The following is a 9,604-nucleotide window of genomic DNA, read 5'->3' as shown; positions in this document are numbered from 1 at the left end:
CCTCTGGTTGATCCATTTTGCTCTTTGGAATGGGATCTTTAGATATATATATACGTGCCCGTTGTGATGAAGAGAAATTCAGATTTGCTCGTGTTTACACTGTTGGCTCCTATGCCTGGTTTTCTGTGATGATGAATGAGCACCTCCTAGTGGACAGTTGCATTTTGTAGTCTCTGTTTCAATGTGAAAGTGGACCACACAAATTGAATTGCCATCTATTCAGGAGCAAAAGGACAAAGAGTTATTTAGCCTATCACTTCATACTCATTTCATTATCATACCCATGCTCATAAACAGATACGCTCGGACACCTTTCTAACATTGTCTCATACACACTGATTTTTATTGCCCAAGATTGAGAAATTGCCTATTCATGTCATTGCCATTAAAATAAAGCGTGTGCAGAAGTAGACAGTAGTATCTCCTAACTTCAAAAAGTTAGATAGAGGATTCAACATCAGGAGTGGTCTGCTGGTCTAAATGAATTAGTCACAATGCAAGACTGTATCTTAAAAAATAATCTGTAAGCAATGAAGTTCAAGCTCAAAGTTTATTGTCATGTACTCATAAATAAGCATTTATAAGTATTGAAAAAGAATGACTGACCAGGCTATGATCACCATGGAGCTGTGCTGCAACCACTGTGTTGCTCTTTTGTATCAGTCAGCTCCCTACTCGCAGCTGAAGGTGCCTGTAGCCCCCCCTGTGCTAAGCTGTACTGAGGGAGAAGGAGAACGACACATTCAGTCTGCGGAGGACGACACATTGATTAACCGAATTTACGAAGCGATGTAGAAGTGTTCAAGATCATCAGAGACAAAGTTGACCAATTTTATTTCAATGTTATGCGAAAATGCATGTAACTGATCAAATAAATTAACAATGTACACAAACATGCAAACTTGGCTGATTTACTTTTTAAAAATGTTGGTTTAGACACTGCACATAAAAGTGGAGTCCATATATTTGTGTTATAAATAGCATTTATATAAATAGCATGGTCAAACTGTGTATAAAGTGCTTGCTTTCTTGTTTTACACCACTTTTGTATAGATGTCTAAAAATGAACAATACAACCTCTACATGGTAGAGATTTGCACAAACAAACAATTAATATCAGTTCAAGTTTTGTATAGATTTAAGCGGTAACCCTCCAAGGGTAGGGATGGACGAGGTGGGGCAGCATGGAAGGAAAGATCTTGATGTGCTGCTGATGTTCATGCTACATACCATTGGCAACTCTGCTCTGGAGAAGTCGGCATATGCCTCAGCCACCTTGGGATGGAGTAGTGTATAGTTTAGCAATACAACTCAACATCAACTAGGGCAAAATTGTAGTTCTATGCACACAGTATCTGGCACATTTTTTACAGCTCCACACAACATTACAAATGGTAAGACTGGTTAAATAAGAGGGTAAACTCACCTGAAGCACAGAAAGATCAGGTAGATCCCCACTGAGGCCTTTGTAGAGTGTGCTCCTGTGAAGTGAAGTGTAAAGCATGTATAAGCATGTATAATATTCAATGGCTTATAGACCTGAAATCAAAATACCCATGTATTGTTACAATATTGCTTTTACCTTATACCCTTGCACAAAATGTCTGTGCTGTCTGCTAAACTGAAGAGCTGAACACCTCTGTTGTTCAGCTCTTCAGTTTAGCACACAGCACAGACATTTTGTCCACTGGGCCTGGTTTTATACCCTGTAGTGTTTGCAGGACATACTTTAAGCACATCTCCAGTAAAACAACATAATTTCAAAACAGTAATAAGTTGTATGTTTTTGGTTGACTTACCAAAGTCCTAGGTTTGTGCCACTGCTGTTCTCCCTCAGCTTAGCGCAGGGGGGAGTACAGGTAAGCTACCTTCAGCTGCGAGTAGGGAGCTGACTGATACAAAAGAGCAACACAAAATTGAAAAACAGTGGCCCATCATGAAGTGCAAAAACTAGCCTCATATTCAATGCATTTATGCTCCCACTCCATTTTTAAAGGTAAACTATGCAAAGTTTTTCAGTTAATCAATTCGTTCCATACTGTTATATATGATTAAATGAGTCATTACCGGTCGACCGGTGTTTTTTTTCGGCCACCCTATAGGCCAGTCAATCTAGCTCAAAAAAGGGCCAAAACTTAAACTAATTGCAATAGTAATGGTTCATACTTTTTATTGATCCTTAAACCCTCCTGCATCACATATTAAAAATCTACCCATTTATATTTACTGGAACATACTTTTATTCAAGGTCAAAGGTAGCAATTTCCAATGCATTTTGCCATTGAGATTTACTACAGGTGAAATGGGTAAAATTTTAAACTATATATATCAAATTGAAACTTTCACAGTTGTTTACTCACATTAAGGCAAAGATTTTTTGTATTGCAAGTTTTCTGAAATGTGATGTTTAGATATGCAAATGAGACCAGTTTTACTTAAATATGCAATAATTTGCATATATTTCTAGAAAACTAAATCTGAACAATAGGTACAGTCAACTTCAAAATAATTGCTGAATTTTGCTTCTATATTGGATACCAAAAGCCTATGCAAAGGGAATATTTGATATCACTTCATATCACCTCAGAAATTAGGAAATCAAGTCAAGTCAAAATCAATGCGTTTCAATGGAAGTACATTATAGAACAAATGATTGTCAATGATATGGTATGATGGAAGTATCTCAGTGCATGCCAACTCACTTGATATGTTGTCTAAAGGTCAATATCTTCCTTATGTGACTTGGCATGTGACTTGAGATACTTCATCCAAAGTTATGCACAGGTCACTCCAGTGATGACTTGAACTGCATGCTTGCCGTTTGCTGCAACCGTTGAAAACCGGCTTCATACTGGTAAAAATAGGCTAAGCCTTTCAATTTAAATATCCTTCGAAACAGACTCGCCGTGAACTGAATAATAAATTATTATTTATTAATAACGTGCAGCTTATAAAGATATGTCGTACCGTTTGTTGGCCGTCAAGCGATCAAGACATGCGCGGTACACATTTCACAGAAGAATCGTTACGTTTCCTATTTCGTCATTATGCGCATGCGCAGTATGGATTTACAGCCAGTCACGGATCGTGTACTGACAGAGGTTTGGCTGGTTGATGAAGATGATGATTTTTGGGTTGTTTCTGTGTTTTAAGTCCCCCTTGTTCTGCACACCATCGGTGATGATGAACGGGCCGTTTGCACTGCACCAGTTCGGAAATACTGCAGAGCCTTGCCTTATATACTCTCTCTCTCTTTTGTGCTCACACACACACACACACACACACACACACACACACACACACACACACACACACACACACACACTCAAACACACACACGTGTGCACACACTCTCTCTCTCTCTCACACACACACACAGACACACACACACACACACACACACACACACACACACACTCACTTACTCGATTACACAGGGGCAGCATCAGCTTCTGATTAACCAATAGCATGGCTCTGCAATGAGGTAAGGGCTTGGTTGGTCTTGTGTCTAGGGAACAGAAGATACAAAGGACAGTGAAGTGGTAGGGCACAATTTCTTACAGAAATGTAAGCCGTACCTTCACAGAGGAGGTCTATCAAAGTAAAGTGTAAATGAGAGGTCCAATACAAATTTGAAATACAGCAGAGATATTGTTATACTTTTGAGTGCCTTGGTAAATGCATGTGAACTTTGTAATTACAGTGTATTCATAGCACAAAGTTTTACTCTGTGGTGAAAAAGAGAGAGAGGACATTCAAAACTGATATTTAATTTCATACACAGTCCCAAGACACTCAGAGAGGAGGGGAGAAGGAGAAAGAGGAGATAGATAGAAAAGAGAAAGAGGTGGATAGAGAGGTGAACACCTGCAATTGCTGCTTATGCATGAGGAAACCTGTCTAGTTCTTACCTGAATGTGCATTTTGTAGTCTCTGTTTCAATGTGAAAGTGGACCACACGAATTGAATAGCCATCTATTCAGGAACAAAAGGACAAAGAGTTATTTGTAGCCTATCACTTCATACTCATTTCACATACCCATGCTCATAAACAGATACAGATGCTCGGACACCTTTCTAATATTGTCTCATAGTATATACTGATTTGTATGCCCAAGATTGGGAAATTGCCTATTCATGTCATTGCAATTAAAATAGAGGCGTGTGCAGAAGTAGACAGTATTTACAAATTTGGATGGCGTCATCTATCTTTGTATTCTGTGTGCAACAATGTTGCTTTATCGTCGAACTGTCAGGTGAAGATGTCTCATCACAGGAGTCCATGAAACCTTATTGATTGAGACTCAATAAAGCAGACTTAATCATTTTCTCCCGTGGCCAATGACATTGCAACTGTGTGTCTACGTGTATGAGTGAGCAAAGCGAGCTGGAGAGGGAGATGTAGAGAGACTGCTATCCGCATGTGATAGCTTGGCTACTTTTCATCGTTTTGACAGTTATCGTAGGTTGTTATGACAACACGCTATTCTAATCCGGAAACGAGTTCAGCTAAAGATGGCGGTACAGGAGCCGATGGCGTTACCGATGCGCCTGAGGAACCAGCTTCAATCGGTCTATGAACTTGACCCTTTAAGAAATGAGGTGAGTTTATCATTTCAGACCGTATAACCGAAGAGGATGTGTTACAGAAATTATAGTGAATGCTTCGTCGAACATGATCAGAGGGGGGGAACTGGGACGGCAGTAAAGCGAAGCCACGGACAGCAGATCGGACTCGCGCGGAGGTGCCGAGGGTGTGTAGGACATCGCACGTCCCCCCAATGCGATCGAGAAAAAGAACCACTGGAACGGTGTCTTATCATGTGTTTCATAGCACACATCTGTTATCTTTACATGAAATTAGACATATTTACACGGTAACGAAAGTATTCGACCGTTTATATGTGGTATTTATTGTTTTTTAGACCCTCGCTAACCCTAAACTGACACACGAGCCTCTTGCGCGGGTGCTGCCCTCTCTCCTTGGTCGAAGACACGGGGTTCGTGAAAGTAGATGTCGACACTCAACTTTCGGCGAAAACTCGAACAGAACTTGAAACCAGGCTGTTTGATACGAATCCTATCGACATTTCTACGGACATGGGTTTTATTAACCTAATTATTAGTGGCTTGTTCCGCTGGGGATCGGTCCGAGCTCGTGTATGCGATTGATTATGGCGTTCAATTGGGTTAACATTATTATGCAGGCTAGCTCTGTTGTTTAGCAAACGAATGTTGGCGGACATGGTTTGTGGGTTTAAGTAATGTGGTATATAAAAGTAAACTTTCAGTGAGTAAACGTTACGCATGTTTCACCCAAGCTGGCACATCACTCCGAGTCCGCAGGCACCCAAGCAGGCATATCTCCGTAACGCCTTTCCCCCTTCTTCTTCTCTCACAGGAGGAGGTCAAAGTGAAGATAAAGGATTTAAATGAACACATCGTATGTTACCTGTGCGCGGGATATTTCATCGACGCTACCACAATCACAGAGTGCCTGCATACCTGTGAGTAAAGTGCTTTTTTCATGTTATTGGTCAGGCTTGTTAGTCCATGTGAAATACAAGCTCAGCGATGTTACAGCATGAGGTCTGTAAGTCTAATTTAATTTAAGATACACTAGCTTAATTTATTACTTTATATCTGTGCTGAATTAGGCTATAAATCAACATTGAAATACAGCCTACAGATGTTGGAGATCATATGTATACTTGGTCTATTAAACCTAATTTACATTTACATTTTACATTTACATTATTAGGAGATGGCTCTAGCTTTGGATGTCAAAGTCAAAGTAAAACCTAGGTTATAACGTATTGTTAGTGTGAACCTTTGATGACCATCAGGTAGTTCTGTTCCACTGTTTTGGTGCAAATGTGTCCAGATGACCAGAGTGTTGATTCCTTTTTTTCTGTCTACTCTCTCAATTCCCCCACCCCCACCCCAATTAGTCTGTAAGAGCTGCATAGTGAAGTACCTACAGACCAGTAAGTATTGCCCCATGTGCAATATAAAAATCCACGAGACTCAGCCACTTCTCAACCTCAAACTGGACCGTGTGATGCAGGACATCGTTTACAAACTGGTCCCTGGACTACAGGAGAGTAAGTGAAGAGATATACACTAAACGGCTTCTAGCACTCAATATCTGAAGAGGGATGTATGCATATTAAATACTATGCTATGAACATTTAAACTTATCACCACACTGTCTATATTTCATGGTGATTCAGAAAGCATGACCCAAAGTGTGGCAAGAAGGTTTTTTTAAAGCGTTATTTTTTTCTTTCCACATGGATTAGGTGAAGATAAGCGAATACAAGCTTTCTATCAAGCCCGAGGCTTGGATCGCTTCATCCACTCAACTAAAGGAGGTACGTCAGAAACACACTCAAGGCCTTATTTTGAATTAGCTAAAGCTATTGTGCAGTGTGTGGGAGCAGTTTTGCATCGACTGATGCTTTTGCTCCTAGGATTTTATTCATGCTATTAAATTGCCAAAATGATTTCCCACAATTATTGAATTACCTATATTTCATTTGAGCTCTTTGCCTAACGTTGCACTTTCTCCGCCACATATAATGGGTACAGTCATTTAAATCGATGTCTACTCCAGACAATACAGTTAAATAGTCTGGATTTCCTATAAGCATTTAAGATCATTCTTCTTTGACAACTTGGTCTGTGTACCATGTACTGCTCTGCAAACCATATGGTAAAAGTATTTTTTGTGTTTTTTAATTTTTAAAAAAAAAGAAATATATATATATTTTAAAAAAACAACAGAGCATAGACTGCCCTGGTATGTTTCTATGTTTGAGAAGGACCCCCCTCACCCCCATGTTTTGAAGTGTCCCCATACAACTGCCCATATACACCAGAATGACCATAAAATGCTAAATAAAAATTATATTTAAAATGTATTTAATAAAATCCACACTGGAAATAACATCCCACTGCAATTGTCTCTGGTCTCTGCAGATGGCATTACTGATAACGGCGGCATGACACTGGGCAGCTTTGACCAATCAAAAGCCCACTTTTACAGATACGACGAGCAGGTGTCTCTGTGTCTTGAAAGGCGAAGGTAACCTTTCACCCTTGCTCTTCTTCCTCCTTCTTCCACTCGTGCTTGACATTTGTTTTTAAAACTTCTGCGTCTGCTTTTACAACAATGTTGGAAACTGTTTACTTTACTGATGTGTGTGTCTCCATTTCCCTTCTAGTTCCCTATCATTGGTTTCAAAAGACAAGATTAAGTTGGCACAGCAGGTAGAGCTTTTATCTCAGCAGCCTACTTATTAATCCACACGCCTCAGATAATTATTCTCTTTTGATGTTCAAGGATTGGAAGTATTTGCGTGAAGTATAATCTTGTGTGTTGTGTGTGTGTGTGTGTGTGTTTGTGTAGAAGTTTGTGCGTTGTCCAGCGAGGACAGAAGTTCAGCACCTCAGGAGAGTCCTGTGTCGGAGACTTAACCTGGAAAAACAGCAGGTCTGTGCACAGAAGGCTTTCTAGACCTCAGGATCAATTACATTTAGTCACAAATGATTAAACAATTGTTAATGTGTGAAGGCAGTAATTTTGCAACACAGTCACATAACATCTTGTTATTAAAATGTCAGTACATGTTGGGGGTAAAAAAACGAGTTCAACAGACTGAAAAGAAATCTTTGTTGTTAAAATTACGTTATTAGGAAGAACTGTAAAATGATTATTCACAAATTGTTTCAGAATGGATTATTCACAGATTTACAAGAGACCTCAGAGAGAGATGGTGATGATAGGAACTCAAAAAGCCTTTGAAGTTTGGTGTGCAACTGCTCATGAAAACCCGTTTGTTGTTGTTTACAGGTGCAGATGTTATTTAATGACAAGTCTCTTCCTGATCACATGACCATGAGGCAACTCTGGCTCTCTCACTGGTTTGGCAAGGTATTGTGTGACCACAGCTGGCATTGGCTCAAAAACCACCCACACACACGTATGCACACACACACACACACTGAGTGAGAACAGTCAAAATGTCACATTCCTGGAAGCATTATAGACAGTAAAAACATGTAAGGTCAGCAGAACACTACTTAGTGTGCAGTAAGAAGTGTTGTGCAAAGCTGTGCTCATGTTAGTGTTGACACGCTGTGTCAACTCTGATGTGAAGGCCTGCGTGATAGTAATTGCAAATTGCATGATGTTATCTAACGTGCCCCTTCCCCAAAGCAGTAAATCAGTGTCATTACCCTGCCATCTACACGACCGGAGAAGAAAGAGAACACTCACATCCAAGACGTGTTAAAAAAACCTCACAGTCGTAAATTACAGCACATCTTCTGCTGGTTAAGCTGAAATAATTGAACTGGTCCCACTGAACTGAATCCTGTCCAAGATGTTCAGTGAAAACACTCGTGGTCGTAACTCACGACCAAAGCAAAAGCTGCTTTTTCCGATCGCGGCCACAGCCAGTACCACAAGTCCTTTGCAACGAGACAAGTCTAGCAGTCCCAACGCAGAAAGCTGCAGTCTTTCCGAATCTTTTCAGCAGGGAGCTACTAAGACATTCAAAGTTGCCGTGACCTATCACGGCTCTCACACTCTCTTTTTCTATCTCTCGTTTCCAGCCTCAGCCGTTGGTCCTCCAGTACGTCATCAGAGAGAAGAGAGGCAGATGAAGCCGACGGATGACCTCCAGCATTGTCCAGAGACTCTCAGCTGGAAACTGTTTATAGGGCACACACATCTCTATTTTACTATTGTCACACACAGATGCCAATTTTTGTGCATTTTAATATGTATATTTTTAAGATAAAAATAATAATAAAAAAATGATCATGTAAAATGACTCGTGGCTTGTGTGGTGTGATCATCGGGGGGCCACATATGACCTTTTCCTACAGAGCAATGCAAGTGGAAGCCGTGTGTTACAGGCAGCATGCATTTAGGCCCCAGCTGTACAGCTGAAAATGGTGTGGACTGGACACCGGCGCCAACATGAGTGCGACGCGCTCCGTTTTCGACGTTCCATTATTAAAGCAACACTATGTACAATGGAATAAGACATAAGAAACTAAAGATTTAGAATAGAATATATACTTTTTTGATCCCGTGAGGGAAATTCGTTTCTCTGCATTTAACCCAATTTAACCGAATTAGTGAACACACACAGCACACAGTGAACACACAGTGAGGTGAATCACACACTAACCCAGAGCAGTGAGCTGCCATGCCCAACCAGCGGCGCTCGGGGAGCAGTAAGGGGTTAGGTGCCTTGCTCAAGTGCACTTCAGCCGTGGACTGGTCGGGGATCGAACCGGCAACCCTCCGGTCACAAGCTCGAAGCCCTAACCAGTAGGCCACGACTTGCTTCAATGTCGCAATACATCAAACGTTCATAAAATCATGATACTCTACATTGTCTGTGGACACTGTTATTTGCTGGATTAACATGCGACAAAGGAAAAGTGTATATATATTGCTAAATATTGCTCTCAATACAACCTCGGACACCAGTGCAGGTGGCGGCAGAGTTAGGAAAACAAAGAATCAAGAAGAATGTAAAATAACTGGTATGTCAAGTTGATCTTATTTGTTATAAATAATGTGAGA

At 40.5% G+C, this 9,604-nt stretch overlaps 1 protein-coding gene and 1 long non-coding RNA gene across 3 annotated transcripts; one reads left to right on the top strand and one right to left on the bottom strand.

The window, feature by feature from the left end:
• Positions 1-7: 7 nt before the first annotated feature.
• On the bottom strand, positions 8-3,309 carry LOC134068098 (uncharacterized). Of its 2 annotated transcripts, none has more exons than XR_009936592.1 (6): positions 2,703-3,309; positions 1,800-1,892; positions 1,427-1,481; positions 1,231-1,275; positions 607-718; positions 8-215 (listed from the first exon to the last, which is right to left on the bottom strand). It is a non-coding gene; the product is annotated as an uncharacterized LOC134068098 (long non-coding RNA). The 2 variants fall into 2 exon arrangements; XR_009936593.1 differs by having other exon boundaries at positions 607-713.
• Positions 3,310-4,479: 1,170 nt separating this feature from the next.
• Positions 4,480-8,840, top strand: LOC134067501 (polycomb group RING finger protein 1-like). Its single transcript, XM_062522795.1, has 9 exons — positions 4,480-4,602; positions 5,402-5,507; positions 5,952-6,104; positions 6,303-6,374; positions 6,982-7,087; positions 7,227-7,272; positions 7,412-7,495; positions 7,856-7,936; positions 8,620-8,840. Exons 1-9 carry the CDS (start codon positions 4,516-4,518, stop codon positions 8,668-8,670), a joined length of 786 nt encoding a protein of 261 aa, XP_062378779.1. The 5' UTR covers positions 4,480-4,515; the 3' UTR covers positions 8,671-8,840.
• Positions 8,841-9,604: the final 764 nt, after the last annotated feature.

Source organism: Sardina pilchardus, chromosome 20 (assembly GCF_963854185.1).
Source record: "Sardina pilchardus chromosome 20, fSarPil1.1, whole genome shotgun sequence".
Taxonomy (NCBI): domain Eukaryota; kingdom Metazoa; phylum Chordata; class Actinopteri; order Clupeiformes; family Clupeidae; genus Sardina; species Sardina pilchardus.
Note: the sequence above shows the minus strand (reverse complement) of the source record. Positions and strands in the feature narration are given on the sequence as shown.

Bases quoted from the DNA above. Each gene is read 5' to 3' on its own strand.
- LOC134067501 (XM_062522795.1), top strand. From the start codon at position 4,516: ATGGCGGTACAGGAGCCGATGGCGTTACCGATGCGCCTGAGGAACCAG. The intron at 4,603-5,401 runs GTGAGTTTATCA...CTTCTCTCACAG, and splicing joins TTGACCCTTTAAGAAATGAG to GAGGAGGTCAAAGTGAAGAT. The intron at 6,105-6,302 runs GTAAGTGAAGAG...CACATGGATTAG, and splicing joins GGTCCCTGGACTACAGGAGA to GTGAAGATAAGCGAATACAA.